General features: G+C 44.7%; 1 protein-coding gene across 1 annotated transcript in view; it reads left to right on the forward strand.

Moving 5' to 3' along the window:
- RRBP1 (ribosome binding protein 1) overlaps positions 1-16,337 on the forward strand; it is a 65,471-nt gene that overhangs the window by 25,366 nt on the left and 23,768 nt on the right. The window contains exons 4-7 of the mRNA XM_029072405.2: positions 6,176-6,324; positions 7,924-8,046; positions 13,567-13,719; positions 14,819-14,937. Of these exons, the coding sequence (XP_028928238.1) occupies positions 6,176-6,324; positions 7,924-8,046; positions 13,567-13,719; positions 14,819-14,937 (544 nt within the window). The remainder of the gene's footprint in view (positions 1-6,175; positions 6,325-7,923; positions 8,047-13,566; positions 13,720-14,818; positions 14,938-16,337) is intronic.

The raw sequence follows: 16,337 nt of genomic DNA on the forward strand, positions 1-16,337 counted from the left end.
TCCCACTGTGTGGGTGCTTAAATTGCTCTCCTGACAGCTGTTGCCGGTGACTTGGGGGCTGTGATGCCGAAGACCTTGCCGATTTTTCCAATAGCGTGGGGATGGTGTTCTTGAAGAAGCCCATATTTTGGAAGACACACATTTTAGAACTCTTCCTCACCATTTTGTGTTTTATCCAGCCAGACGTGCATTGTCGGAAGAAAGTTCCCTGGTTCTCTCGTCACATTTGGACCAGAATGCCTAGTGAAAATACCCATCATGGTAGAACTGACTGTTTATGGCTGCACTGTACCAATAGCTCTGCCTGAAAATTCAGCGTGGACCTGCCAACTGCCTCCACCACACCCTCAGTGCTCTTCTTGGGGCCAGAACTCCTTGGACATTTTATGTAGAAGGAACTCACCAGAACAGTCAATGGGGAAATGTAAAAAAACACATAGTAGATCTAGGTGCCGCCACGAAGGCAGAAATTGCCCCTACGGTTTGTTTGTTTTTTTAACTGGATATGAAGCCTCATTCATCCCAGGTCTCTGAAGATCTGAGAGTTTACAAAATGGTGGCTTTCTGTTTTAACTCCTTGAAACCTGCTCCACATTTACTTCCTCTAAAATTCCTGTCCCTTTCCCACCCCCACGCTCCCATAGAAAAGTTGCTTGTCCCAGAGAAGCAGCTTGGCCTAGTAGAAAGAGCCTGGTTCTGGGAGCCAGAGGACCTGGGTTCTAATCTCGGCACTGCCACTTGTCTGCTGTGTGACCATCGGCAAGTCACTTAACTTCTCTGTGCCTCAGTTGCCTCAACTGTAAAATGGGGATTAAGACTGTGAGCCCCATGTGGGACATGGACTGTATCCAACCTGATTAGTTTGTATCTACCCAGTAGTTTGTATCTACCCAGTAGTTTGTATCTACCCAATACTTAGTCTAGTGCCTGGCACAAATACCATTAAAAACCCCACAAATGGCCCTTATATATAGGAGATGCTAAAGAATGTCAGAAATTACCTAAAGAAGAGCAGGTTCATAATATGTGAAAGAAAGTTAATCTGGCCTGACCCAACTGGCTTTAGACTTTGCATCAATGCCTTGGGAAGAATCCTTTGTCACTGAGCCCTGCACAGCTTTTAGGTCAGTCTGGCTTATCTGGCTCTGACTGCAGGCTGGGTCGTGGAAGACTGATGAAGTTTGCTTGCCTCAAAGTGGTGATCCCACTGAGTGCATTTTGGGACGTAAACACCTTCCAGGCATTCTAAGGAACCAGACAACGGGAAATGTGAGGGAGGGATAGGAGGGATGCAGCTCCTTTTTGCCTCCATTGTCCTGATCCTTTTCTTGAAGGAGGATAGAGGAAGAGATTACAAATCCTTCCGCCAGGCCAGGAGTTCTCCTGTCTCTTAAACTGTTTCATTTGCTGTAGCAACCAGAACCCTACAGGCACCTCTGGAAATGACTTAAAGGGAACCTATTGGCTTGCAAAACCCCAATGTCTTTCTCAGCCTAAGTTTTTAAAAGTGTCAGGCCAGGCTGGCTGAATCTGAAATTTTCTGGAATCAGCTGGGGTCCATTTGGACTGAAATGAAAAGATTTAGGTGCTAACAGCATTCTGTTTCCTCATCCTTATCTCCCAACTAGAAGTTCAGTCAGAGAAGGCTTGCTGGAGGAGATGTGATTTCAGTAGGGCTTTGAAGATGGGATGAGTCTGTCAGATGTGAAGGAGGAGGGAGCAGAGACAAGAACAAAATATCAGAACTGAACCATGTGAGTGAGAGAGACACCCACATAGAAAACTGAATGGTTAACTGGTTCATTGACTAGGAAAAACAGGCTTCCAAATATTAATGTCACCTGGAAAGAGGTATATCATAGGAACAGAGATGAAGCTATATTGGTTATTGCTGATTTATGATCACTGATTATCATATTGTAAACCTGGTTCTTTTCAACCGAATGTTAAATCAGATGTAAAATGTTGCAGAATGTTAAATCATGTGGGCACAGTGTGATTCTTTCCAATTGAGGTGGTTAAGGAAATATGTTAACTGAAAACCAGGCGGTGGGCAGCAATGGCCTCTCCAACACCCAGGCCAACGGAGGAGCATAATGGATGCACTTTTTCTTATGCCCTTGGAACCTTGACCTAAAGGTGTGGGGCATGAGGAATGTTGGGCCCAGAGCTTAGTGACCACTTGAATTGTAAGTACTTTTAGAGTGGAAGCTCCTTGTGGGCAGGAACTGGGTCCTTTCTTTATTTCTGTATCATTTAAATGCTCACTGTGTTGCACCACACGAAGAGGATGCTCAGAAAACACTGCTGCGACTACCACAGCCCATAGCTATTAGTGTGTATTCCCCTAAAATACTGACCTAATGTTCACTGTGGCCAATTTCTTTTTTTGTGATATCTGTTAAGCATTTATTATGTGCCAGGCACTGTACTATGTGCCGGGGTAGACTCAGGCCTATCAGGTGGGACACAGTCCCTGTCCTACATGGGGCATTCAGTCTTATTCCCCACTGTATTAGAGAAGTTTAGTGATTCGCCCAAGGTCACTCAGCAGATGAGTGACAGAGCTGGTTTAGAATCCACATCCTTCTGAGACTCAGGCACATGCTCTATCCATTAGGCCATTCTGCTTCCCCTATGTAGCCTATGTGAGCTACTTTGGGTATTTGGGGAATTGATATTAATAGAACTTTTGTCTTTTATTCTATTTTAATGTTTGTCTCCCCCTGTAGACTGTAAGCTCTTTGTGGGTAAGGATTGTGTCTACCAACTCTTGTATTTTCCCAAGTGTTTGTTTAGTACAGTGATCTGCACACAGTAAGACCTCAATAAAAACCATTGAATGATTGATCGATAATGTTTCATTCTAATAGATAAATCTCCAGACCTGCAATTGTAACTTGTAGTAAGTACTTGTGTGCTCAGGCAATCACGACAGCCTCCAGCTCTCAGCGGCTGTGCTGGTGTTTTCAGTTCCAGAGGTTTTCTGCGATTTTTGCAATCTTCATTTTAAGCAGGGAAGACCCTGCCTGCTCACCTAGGTACTTTGTGCCTGGAAAAAGATGTAAAGTACCATCTGCTCATTCCATCTGTGCTCTTATTCTAAGCCTCTGTCTTCGGTTACTGCGCGGCTAGTTTATCATTCGATGTTTTTTTTGTTTATTTACAGTTCTTTCATCAAGGACTCTATTTCCCTCCTTTCTCTCATTCCCTCTGCCGACTAACAGACAGTTGGCTGTGTGTATGTGTTAGGAGTGAAAATCGGAGTTGAATTCTGTGACTTACCTGATTTTTGCTTCTGACCAAAGGGAACTGCTCTCAAAGCAGAAAAAAGGCCAAATAGAATGTCATCGGATCTAAGGGACAGAGAAGTGTACCACCTCGCTTGCTTCAAAGAAGATCAAGCATTGGTATTTACTGAGCACTTACTGTGTGCAGAGCACTGTCATAATAATAATTAGTAATTATGGTATTTTTCAAATGTTTACTATCTGCCAGACACTGTACTAAGTGCTGGGGTGGATACAAGCAAATGGGGTTGGACACAGTTCCTATCCCGCCTGGGGCTCACAGTTGCAGTCCCCTTTTTACAGATAAGGTAACTGAGGCACAGAAAAGTTGTGACTTGCCCAAGGTCACACAGCAGACAAGTGGTGGAGCCAGGATTAGAGCCCATGACCTTCTGATTCCCAGGCCCGTGTTCAATGTACTATGCCATGCTACTTCTCAACTAAGCACTTGCGAGAGTACACTATAACAGAGTTAGTAGACATGTTTGATCCTACTGTATCTCCTTAAAAGTAACACCCAGAATTAAATTAGTAAAATGGTGGTCTTCAAATCTCCTGAGAGAATGTCTTTGGAGAATTGTTCCTAGTTTGTGGGTGTGGGCAGTGTTTAGACTGTACATAGTCCAGGAAACTAGAAAGTGCTCATCATGAGAATGAGAGTCCTGAGAAGATAAGTGGCAAGATTGCACAAGGAAAGGAGAATGTTGAAGGATCAGTGCTATCAGAAATCTTTCTATTTGGGTTGGGGTGGGGGATCTTTGACCTTCACAAAGTGTCTTGGAGATTGGGCTTTCCGAGAATGTTGAATTCCCACTTCTGACTGCGTGAAGCCACTTCCAGTTTGAAAAGGTCGTTAAGAATGTAAGCAATGCCATTCTTGAATTGGATCAGATCAGTGGTCCATCTAAACCTCTGTTGTGTGTCTGAAAGAGGCAACAGGTTGCTTGGAAGTACAGTGTGATTGACATTTTTCTTGACACTCATCTTAAAAAGGGATGTATTACCTAACCTCCTTTTTTCCCCTTTATATCCCTTACTCACCCTTTAGCAAATGTATCTTTTGTTCTTGAATTTTTCCAAAACTCTTTTGAACCTTCTGATATTTTCACCCTGCACAATTTCCTTTTGTAATTAATTCCTTGTATTTCCCATTTGATGAAGAAGGGTTTCCTTTTGGGGGGTGTTTATTTAAAGCTATCACATGTTGAGTGATGTGGGAGGATTTGATGACTAACAACTGTGTGATTGCCTGACTACACTATTCATGATTTTATAGATTTCAATTGTTCCTTCTTTCAGTATCTGTCCTTTCACACTGAGGAGCCCTAATCATTTTAGTCCATCTTCATACGCAGACCTCTCCACCCTTCTGATATTATTAGTACAGAGGGCTATCCCATGAGAAGGTGGGGTTAGTTCTTTGAAAGTCTTGCCGGGTCATGAGTGGCTGCTGTATCATGGGGTATGCTTTCCCAATGACTTCATTGTTGTAAATTAGGTTGGGTTCTGGAACCTCTGGAAAAATATGATATTCCTTTACTTTCTATATACTGTAACATTAACTGGATTCTGAGCCTATATTTCTTCTCTAGGCATAGTACCCTGCACATTTTTTTTCTCTTTATGTTTACTGTAGTCTCTCCTAAGGTTTAGTGCATGTAGTAAGTGCTCAATAAATACCTCTGATGATGGTGATACAGTGCTCTGCACAAAAGTGCTCAATAAATATGTTTGAATGACATATGATTTAATGATGGTGTTTTTATTTCATCTCTCCCTCTGTGTCTGTCACCAATCCCTTTCCCCCCCTTTTTATTACTAGACTCGAGCCCCTTGGTTCAGGGACCATATCTAATTTCCATCTACGCAGCCTCTCCCAGCGCTTAGTACATTGCTTAGTAAATGCACGCAGTTAGCACATAACTATTATTGCTACTCCATCAAACTATTGTTAATTTTAAAGCAATTCAGAGCCAGAGTAAACTAAACGAAGGGTCGTAATATGAAATATTTCTCTGCAGGAGTCTGCAGATGTAGAAACTTGTTCTGCTGACGGGTGGTTGTTCATCTATAGTATCCTCTTATTTGAGAAAAGGATGCAGGTCACTAGTGCAAAATAGTCCATGTCCAGGTGTAGTTGACTAGAACCCCTTAGAGAAATTCACATATGTTTTCTTGAGATTACTTTTTTCACCTAGTAATTTCTGAACGGTTTGGCGGGAGGATGTCGGGGAGGACTTTATTAGAAATATTGCTAGAAAGTGGGGGCAGGGGGACTAGTGGAAGTCTTAATTTTTTGGAGAATATTTTTGCTTGAGAATTTTAGCACTGTGACTGCAGAGAGGGCAGTTTGGGATTAATGGAAAGTAGCATGATTTAGTGAAACAGCTCAGGCCTGGGAGTCAGAGGACTTGGGTTCTAATCGGGTTCTGATCCTGGCTCTGCCCCTTGCCTGCTTTGTGATTTTAGGCAAGTCACTTCTCTGGGCCTCAGTTTCTTCCCCTGTAAAGTGAGGATTCAGTACCTGTTTTTCTGCCCCCTAGTATTTATCTCAGTTGTTGTCGAGTAGTAAATGCATAACAAATGCTATTATAAAGACCATCATCACCATCTCAGGCTTTTGTCAAAGATAGTTTAGTAAAAAAGAGAGGCCAAATGAGGTGAACAACATTTGGTGAGGATTTAATGTCTTTATTAGCTCAGTTGTGTTATGAGGAGTGAGTCACCCAGAATAGGCCCGGAGCTCCTCCCTTCTCAGGCTCAGGTGTGGGGGAATTGACTTTGTTGCTTCATTCTCTCAGTTTTGATTTGAAGCTCCATCTTGTCAGGGTCCAGGACAGTTCTCGGTTTCCGTATGCCCATGTTCTCTCTTCTTCCTCCCATAGCATTTGTGGATGGAGAAGGACCTCTCTATCTCCCCTTCAAGGCCCTGGTGTCCAGCATTGGCAGTACGGCTTTCAATGACGGGGAGGCCCAACAGCTCCTTGAAATCTTGTCGGAGAAAGCGGGCATCGTTCAAGACACCTGGCATACGGTAGGACATGTTCTGCCTGTTTGGATGTCTCGATGGCAGCTAGTTTTTTTTTTCTTTCCCCTCAAAATTCCCTTTCCCAGTAAGTGAAAACAAATGAGAATTGTTTTGTAGCCGCGATCCTGGCAGACCTTGCAGCAAGAAGCAGCTATACACGTGTGGATGCGTTCCCAAATGTAAATCACTGTCTTCCTAGCTGACACAGTTAAGCTAGGATGAGAATGCTTGTAATTTGATCAAACCTTCTTTTTGTATTTTTTAAAAAGATCTCCCTTTGTGGTTTTGGGGTTTTTTTTTTGAGGGATTGGGAAGGAAAATATGACTTCTTTACCTGACCACAAACTGGTCTTCATCACCATGCAAATGTTGTGGTGCATTCCACTTCCCACCCAAGGTTGACTGGTTGTAGTGCAATGCAGCACAGCCTAACACTGATTGGGTTTATTTTAGGTTTTCTTTTTAATATGGGGAAAAATCGAGTTAGCATTTTTCAAACTTTGTGTTTTCAGTTTTGTGAAAAAACAATTATCCACCTGGGGAACATCGGACGACACAAATGGTCTTTCCCTGGGTTGGGGGCAGTGGGAAGGGAAGATCCTTGTAGAAATGGGAGCTCTTGGGCACTGTTTGCTGTTGGAGATGTTCGCTGCTGGACTCCTGCCTGGACCTGGCCTAGCCTGGTACCAGCCCTTGCCAGCGGTGCCAGCTGTGGTGTGGTGGTAGGAACACTTGTCAAACTAGAACTTCGGATTGACCAAACCAGAAGTGTATTCTAGAACTCACTTGCATTACCTTGTGTGTCCAGTTATTCTGTGGGCCCCAAAGCTGAGCACCTCCCGCAAACGTCTTTCAGGCCACTTCCAGGTTCATTTGGTCACTCTCCAAGCAAAGGCCCAAGGGAATGACAGCCTAGGCAGGTTGAATTTTGTGCTGAATCCCAAGGTCTCAGGATCTATGGACTTAAACCAGACTTATGAAAAGCTCTTCTGCCAGCCCTAGAGGTCAAGGCTTAGTGAGATTACAGGTGGTTTTTGTGGGCCTGTGTGCATGTGCTTTTATGCCAGGACACAGCTTGTGGACTATCAGGCATTGTTCGTAATTTTAGAAATTCCTATCATCCCGAGTTTTCACTTTCTTTGCACTTTTTTTTGTCCTTGAATGCTTAAAACTTTTCCGAGTGTCTTTGCAGTAAGTACTACAAGTTCCTCAAATTAAAAAAAAAATACTCTCAAGGTCTGTCTTTTCTGAATCCCTTAAGATGCATGCACTGTGGCATCAATCCTGAATAATAATATTTATGGCCAAGGTATTATATTTTGGGGAGGTGTTTCCTTCTGGCTGCTTAGGGGCTTGACAGGACAGTCCCTTGGAGGAGGCTTCCAAACTCTGCAGCTTTCTGACCCCTGGCAGCGGCTTAATAGAAATTGCTGATTGCTAGCCCCTCTTCCCTTTATCTGGAACCTTAACCGGAGGGTAGAAGTACAACCTGAAGCTGACTTTAATTGATAGTTTGAGAAAGAGTTCACCAATGGTCTGCAAGCCTTTGTGGTGAGATGGGGCCCATCCAGGTAACCAAAGTGTTGGCTGTATTTTTGTGCCTAGGCTTCACAGAAAGGTGATCCTGTGATGATTCTGAAACGCCAGCTGGAAGAGAAGGAGAAGCTGCTCGCCACTGAACAGGAAGATGCTGCAGTGGTCAAAAATAGGCTGAGGGAGCTGAACAAGGTAAGTGCCCCATAGAATCTCAGACTTCTTCTCATCCACTGAGAACTCTGACAGGTAACTTTGGAAGGGCAGTGGTTACCATCTGCACCTGTAGCTTACTCCCCTCAGCCACAATACCTGTCTCCTCTCTCCAAATAACTTACCACCATTAGTCCTTTTTTTTTTCCAATGGTACTTGTTAAGCACTTACCCTAGTCACTATACTAAGTGCTAAGGTAAGGTAATCAGGTTGGACACAGTCCCTGGCCCACATGGGGCTCATGGTCTTAATTCTCATTTTACAGATGAGTGAACTGAGTTACAAAAAACATCCAGTAACTTGCCCAAGTTCACATAGAAAGCAAATGGCAGAGTAGGGATTAAAACCCAGGTCCTTCTGACTCCTAGGCCCGGGTTCAGTCCATTAGGCCATGCTGTTTTTCTAGGCCCTGCACACAAAGCCCTTATTGGATACTCCATTGGTTTAACTGGGGCTGTTGCTGAAGCCTTGTGTTACAGAACATTCGCCCCAGGGATGATTTTTTCCTCTTTCACTTAGGTATCCCGCGTTCACTCGAAGTGGCTTAGCTTATTAACTTAGAAGCGGGGCTAAACATTTTTTTTGTTCCTTTGCAAAGTTGTGGCTTGAAGTAGCCTGATTTAATGAACTAAATCATCATTTGTGGACTACTCAGCACCCCAGTTTATGGGTTACCTAGGCCCCATGGATTTTTCTTTGCTCCTCTTCTTGTGGCCCACCTCTTGCCTATGACCCTGTTTGTTACTGTCTGAGCCAGTGAATGAAAAAAGGAGAGTCATTTCAGTTCAGTCCATTTTGTCGCTATTGAAGAACTGGAATATGAGGTTTTAGCTGGGTTAGAAGAAGGGAGGTTGAACCTAGCCATTAAAATGGGGTTTTCTGATTTTCTGGATTTTTTCTTCTTAAGAATACCCTTCATTAGCTCAATAAGTCAAAGATTGGTATTGCAAGACTCAGACTTTTCCAGTTCTCACTAAACTTGATGGGCCTATGCATACCTCCCTCAGTAATCTCACTATCGTATGAAGCTGCTCTGCTTATTGCCTTCACATGTGGAAATACTTCCTCATTCACAATGTGTTCTAGGGTAATTGTCTGGGTCTGTGTCGGAACTGAGACAAAAGGTCTGTCTTCAGAGCTGCTTCATACTTGCCCCTCCCCATCACTTCATCTCAGAGGAATTTGAAATGAAGCTTACGTTCCATCATCACTTAATATGATCGCAGCCCTGGAAACTTAGGGGAAATTTGCGGAGAGGGGAAGGTAATGAGCTCTTTGGTTGGTGACTTCTGGAAATGGTAAATATCCATTTTCTATAACAATTCCAAAACCTCCAGCTTAATCTTTTGTTCGAGAAGGACTTTGAACAAACCAAATTAGGGTAGTAGATTTTCCCTACCTATCCGATATTTCAAATTGAGTTAAATGAGCAGTTAAGTGTGTGTGGTTTCTGCACACAGTAAGCGTTCAATAAATGCCACTGATTGTTACTCTACGAGTAGTAGTCTTAAGAAGCTGCACTGAGACTCCATTGCAAAACTGGGGGATAAGAGGGTGTTATATCAGGATCTGTAGTCAAGAAATTGGGGTAAAAGATGGAGAATTACCTGCCTTGTGGCAAGCAGACCTGCCATATCGCCTATTCTGGGTGCCATTGTGTTGGCAATGAGACCTGTAATAGTTGTAATACTTTTGGTATTTAAATGCTTACTGTCTGCCAGACACTGTTCTAAATGCTGGGGTAGTTACAAGCTAGTTGGGTTGGACACAGTCCCTGTCCTATGTAGGGCTCACGGTCTTCATCCCCATTTTCCAGGTGAGGGAAGTGAGGCACAGAGAAGTGAAGTGACTTGCCCAAGGTCACATAGCAGGCAAGTGGCAGAGCTGGGATTAGAACCCATTACCTTCTGACTCCTAGGTCCGTGCTCTATCCCCCTACGCCACGCTGCTTCTCTACACCATGCTGCTTCACTGTGTGACTGGATCCCAATCTCTGGTGTGTCCAGACCATGCTCTACTGGAAGGTTAACAGCCTCCAATTCTTGGTCTTGAGAGCTTCAGTCTGATCCTCAGAAAATCTTTCCCTAAGTGGAAATCAGAAGAGAGAACCAGAGTTCCAAGGCTACTGGCTTTAAGTAGAGCATGTCCATCCCAGCTGTTTCCCCAGCCCTTGGTAGTCAGTGTGATGCCCACACCTTAATCTGTAAAAGTGTGGCTAATGAGTCTTAATCCACGCTCAGCCACTCAAATCAATGAAAAATTCCATGCTAGAATCAGTGTGAGGACTCTTGTCAGCCAACCAGTAACCATTTCCCAAGTACCCTTGATATGTAAGGGCTGTTCTAAGTATGCAGCAAACCCAGGGTCCTGACAGTGTTGGACCCCCATAACTGTACCTTCTTCAGCAGGAAGAACATCAGCTTCCCAGGAGGGTAAAAGTTGACTTCCCGAAGTGGATGTGCCAAAATATCATTCTGCTTCACCGCAGGACATGGATGTTGTTAATTTTAGGCCAAAGAGAGTACAAAAGGAGTTGAGTAACAAGATCCCCCCTGGTTTTATAAGAAGCTAATAATGCTCTTTAGGTATTTAGTTAGGTCACCTGAGGCACACCCCAGGATTAGAAAATGTTTGGTTTCTGTGCAGAGAGTGCAAGAGGCATTTCTCCAGTCAGTTCTCCCCAACAGAGTAAACTGTGCTTGGGTCTGAGGATTGGCACTGCTGGTGATAACCCTATAGTAATAGTTTAAGAAAATTAAATATCCCCTTGCAGCAAAATCTCATTGGCAGGGAGAAAGGGAAAAACTCTAGAGCCCTATATCTCAGAACAATTTAAAAGGAGTAAGCAAATGGATCAAGGTGAAGTTGGCTTTTCCCTGCCCTGAAAACACCCAGAGGAAAAGAGGGGAAAAAAAAGTCAGACTCCGGATTGCTTCAGACCAAAGGATGCTGATGTGACTTCCTGGCTTGGTGGAATTGGGAGTGTTTTGGTGATCGGGGTGTGTTTAGCAGGTGCTGTGGACCTGTCAGGCCTGCTGCCCGAGAAGCCAAGTCCCGAGGGCCTTCCTTCCGCAATGGGCAGCGGGAGCCATCACCTTTCTCCCTTTTTGGAAAGGAGAACCTGCCAGAGCCAGCCACTTCTGAAGGTGGCAGCTCCTTTCTCCCTCTATTTTGCTCCAGACAATGGAGTAACAATTTCAACCCCATTCCTCTCTGAGACTTCTTGGCCTTCTCCACGGCCAACCTGAAGTCTGGAAGGAGCCACCCCAGGGTGACTTACCTCGTGGAAGGACTTAACCCATTTTGGTTGTTACCTAGCCTTTCACAATTGTGTGATTTGTTTGCCTACATTTTACCATCATTAATCCACGTGGTGAATTGAAATTGCCTTTTGGCTTGGCTCCACCCAGCGACTTCCCAGCCCGCTCCTAGATGGGAATCTGACTCTAGTGGGAATCACTAGCGTAAGCACTTATAAACACTGAGGAATCAATTTCCTGGGATGGGACTCCAGGGAGGAGGAAACCACACCGAGAAGGTGTTCTGGTTAGAACTGTAGTTTCGAGCGACAAGGTGATTAGAGGGCCTCCTGGAAGAATTGTGAAATTATTATTGTCCAGGGCTTCTCTTGGGAGGAAGAAGCCCCTGACTGAAGGTGCTGTCTTTGCTACTTGCATGCTTAACTCAAGAAGAGGAATGACTTGCACTTTTTCCCCCACTGAAAATATCTTGTTTCTAATACTGGGTCTGGACCCTGTTTAATTATTTGGATTTTTATTTACCTGAGTTAATTCGTGTGGATTTCTGGACTGTCTTGGTGATTTTTACCCCACTGTTTTTTACCCATCTCCTGGTTTTTCTCCCCACCCAATCTGTCACCCCCACTATGGCTGTACATCATACAGTAGGAATCCAGATTCTCCTCGTCTCCCTCTTTCTCTGACAGTTTTAGGCACCCATTTTGGGGGGATATTGTTTGCTCTCCCTCTAACCCCAGATCCCACTCCGTAGAAGCTTCAGAAATGGAGTCTTTGGCAAGGGCCTGCCGGGGTCTTTCCCAAAGGCAGCCTCCAGCCTCTGAGCTGTCGAGGGCTGAAGGTTGTTTACAAGTCCTTGACATTTGGTGAATTACGCTGTGACCTGAAGCTTTTGTTAACCTGTGACTCCAGGGAGTCCAGGAGCATCTGCTGAAAGAAATCTGGTCAGTGACCTTGTCTTCTGACACTAGAATAGGAAGAGAAGATGGTGACTCTTCCCCAAGGGACTCCTGCCCCGATGGATCCGCAGCTTCCATTGTCTTGGGCACGCTTTGCTTGGCCCCTTCGCTCCCTCCCCGCAAAAACCCTTCAAGGGTCCAGGAGTTAAGTTGCTGCCTGGCTCTTTCCCACCACCTGCAGATGAAGTTTAGAAGATCCTTGTTTTGCAGGGACAGTTTTTAATGCGTCCCTCAGAGGTGTCAACCCGCATCCTTTTCAGCTCCTTAGACCTCTTCAGTTCTGTGACCCATGGTGTCCTTAATTCCCCCAGAGAGGAACAACAGTGGCATCCAGTGGTCACTCCAGCTCTGCACAAACTTATCCCTCGCCTCTGTTTTCCTCTGACCTTTTTGCCAGTCCCTGATCTAGAAACTACCGGATTTTCTTCTGGGAAATCGGAGGTGTTGCTCCGTCAGGTTTCCACTGAGCAGGAGGGAAACTCAGGAGTTCAGATGACAGGCACTGTCATTTATTCTTTGGAGTTCATATTGCTGGATCAGTCTTTAGAAGAGGAGAAGCAAATGTTCCTACTGCCATATCCAAATCCCTTGCCACCAGGGGCATAAGAAGAGAGAGGGAACTGATATTTTCCCTCCCACTCAGCACACTTTCTTGCTCTTCACTCTTCAGCGAAGATTTCATTGTTGAAATGGCAGTTTGAAGGACCCAGATAAATGTAATGCTGCTGGTTGGAGCCAGGACTATTTTAAATGCAATATGGTTACTTAAAGCCCACTGCAGTCATCAGAATGGAGGACTAAGAAACACTAGTACAGTGTAGCATGTGTGATATGTGGGGTTTTTCTTTCTTTAGTGGTGTTGAGGCACAGAATGTAGCAGCCTCTCAAGTAGCAGGAAAGAAGGCTTTCTTTCTGTTTGTCTTTAGAATCGGCAAACAGTATTATTGCAGTTTTTGACTGGAGCTAGCTTTGTTAGGTTGGAATTTAACAAACATTGCGTAAGCTCACTGTGGGCCTGGAAAGTGTCTGTTAATTGGTATAATGTATCTCCCAAGCACTTAATACAATGATTTGCACATAGTAAGTACTCAGTAAATATTACTGAATGAATGAATGATATGCCTTTTGGTCTCCAGTCTGCTGTCAGCCCCTGATTGATGACCTATGTTATCTCATTGGTTGGAAGATACTCCTGCATGGCCAGGGCACAGGCATTAGTCTGATAAGCCTCTTCTGTTTCCAACCGGTGACCAAACCAGCACCCACTTTGTTCCGTTCCTTCCAGGAGCTCGCAGCTGAAAAGTCAAAAGCAGCGGCTGGAGAGGCCAAGTTGAAAAAGCAGCTCTTGGCCCACGAGCAAGAGTTCACCGCGGTGCAAGCCCGCATGCAGGCCAGCTACCAGGGCCACATGAAAGAAGTCCAGCAGCTGCAAGGAAAGGTAGGAGACTACCTCAGCATCCTGCTGCAGGCAGAAGCGCCCTGCTCTGGGGAGCAGAGCCTGAACCTTAGCCCGGCTGGGAGAGAAAACACATGGTTGGATGTGACAGCGGTGTTTTGGGGGCTTTGTTGTGTTCCTCAGAGTTGCCCCTAACAGTAGATGGGGAATTGCTTGGCTGACCAAGGGCAGTTCGACTTAACCCTAGAATCTAGAGGGAGGCTGTGCAAGTGGAAAGAGACTAAAAATGGTTTTGAGGTTAGGCTGAGATTTTGCTAAGTGAGAGTGGTGGGAGGTAGGGTTGAGTCCTCTTGTTTGGGCCCCTGGGAAAGAGCCTCTCATCCTGCACCTGTTGCAGGTTTTAACTAACAACTACTAGTGGCTTCTCCTGCGTTTATCTTCTGGAAAGCAGCACAGGGTCAGGAGGAAGGGAGAAAGTGTGTCTTCCTCTTGGGTCATTAAAGATTTTGGTTGTAGCTTTTATTTTGTCTCATCAGAGACAATTCAGGCTCACTTCAAAAGAAGTAAAGTGGAACATTTTTTCATCTCTAGCCTATCTCTTACAGAGGGTTTGGTTTAGGATTTTTAAAACTCAGGAATACACCAATAAAAGAGTGTGAATATGTAGGAAACATCACTCCAAGTTTGCATTGTGACTCACCCACCTGGGACACTTTTTTGGCATTCTGAAGTTTTCTCCTTTGGCCTGGTAAAGCTCATTTTTCTTTCCTCCAGGAAAAAGCTCTTTTTGTGTGAAAGGAAAAATACCAGGGTTATTCTGTTCCCATCCCTTTCTCATCTCATTCTCATCCCCTGCTGCCTCGTCTATGCAGCTGGATCTGTACCCTTTGGGCACTTGGTATTTTCCCTACCCTCAGCCCCACAGCACTAATGTCCATATCTGTAATTTATTTATATTAATATGTGTATCCCCCTCTAGACCATAAGGTCATTGAGGGCAGTGAATGTGTCTTCCCACTTTGTTGTATTGTACTCTCCCAAGTGCTTAGTTCAGTGTTCTGCTCACAGTAAGTGCTCAGTAAATATCTTTGATTCATTGATTGATCCCAAAGTCTGAACTTTCTCCAATTTCCTCTTGCAGATCCGCAGCCTTCAAGAACAGCTGGAAAATGGACCCAATACTCAGCTGGCTCGTTTACAGCAAGAGAACTCCATTCTAAGGGATGCTTTGAACCAAGCAACTAGCCAGATGGAGAGCAAGTAAGTTGAAGAAAGGGAAATTTGATACTGAATAATATGAACTAGTTCACTGTGGTGATATTACAGGGACTGTGTCCAATCTGACAGTACGGTCCAGTGCCTGGCACATAGTAAGTGCTTAACAAATACCATTAAAAAAAAAAATGAGACCATGTCTTGGGAGGAGGAGCTGATTGCTTAAGGACTGTGAAGAATGGAGGCATTGGCTGCTTCCATCTGTGTGATTATATTGGGGTTAATCTGCCCAATCTATCTTCATCACGGTCCCCAGGTCTCGAACCTTTGTACTTAGACTTCTAAGCTCCCTAAGATCTATGGCAAGAAGTATTGTTTCCAAAAGGACGTTACAAAGATCTTATGCGGTTCTCTAGCTGTGATCTGCGGTCTTTCGGAAATCTGATCTCTGGGACTTACCCTCTGCCCAGACCTTTAGGCTTTGCTTTTACTGTGCTGTGGTTTCTCATGGTTAGGTGCTCACATGGTTCTAGGTGCCTCCAGCACCTTGATCTACATACTGGCTTCTTGACAAGACTTGGGAAAATGCTTTTCATTCAGGTATGCTCACCTGTTGAGGTTGGTAGTGGCTGATGTTATCCCCACGTTTTATAGTTGGGAGTAATAATAATAACTGGTATTTGTTAAATGCTTATTATGGGCCTCCCCATCTAAGGGGGAGAACAGGGATTGACCCCCTGTTTTACAGGTGAGGAAATGGACCCAGAGAAGTTATGTGACTTGGCCATGGTCACACAGCAGGCAAGTGGCAGAGCCAGGATTAGAACCCAGGTTCTCCGACTCCCAGGCCTGTGCTCTTTCTACTAGGCAACACTGCTTCTCAACTCAAGTTAGACTGAGCTCCCTGAGGGCAGGCTTCGTGTCTTCCAAGTCTGTTGTACTCTCCCAAGCGCTTACTACAGTGCCCTGTCCACAGTAAATGCTCAGTAATACCAGTGATTGATTGATTAGCCCAAGGCATTTCAGTGGCAGAACGAGGACCAGAAACTGACTCCTAGTTTGAAGTTCTTTCCTCAAGACTTTGCTGCGGTGCAAGCTGTCTCTCATGCCTTGCTGCTTTGGATGATGCTGCTTTAATATGTACTCATGAGAAGTCAATTGCTTACGACTTATATGAAAACATAGCTTGCTGGCAGAGTGCTATAATTTCCTACAAGCTGTGCACTGACACAGCAGAGGAAAATATAGGATTGATTGATGAGGTGGCCCCCAGCGACTGCCCGACTTCCTCATTGTGCTATTGTGGATTAGAAAACCATCATCAACGGGGAGGACAGTAGAGAAGGAGGTGGAGAGAGAGGAAGAGGAAACTGGCCAGCCACTGCAGCTTGCTGTAACATGGCTGAGCTTGGGAGGCTTTCTCCCCAAGCCCAGGATAACTCTGG

The sequence above is a fragment of the Ornithorhynchus anatinus genome, chromosome 9 (genome assembly GCF_004115215.2).
Source record: "Ornithorhynchus anatinus isolate Pmale09 chromosome 9, mOrnAna1.pri.v4, whole genome shotgun sequence".
NCBI lineage: Eukaryota > Metazoa > Chordata > Mammalia > Monotremata > Ornithorhynchidae > Ornithorhynchus > Ornithorhynchus anatinus.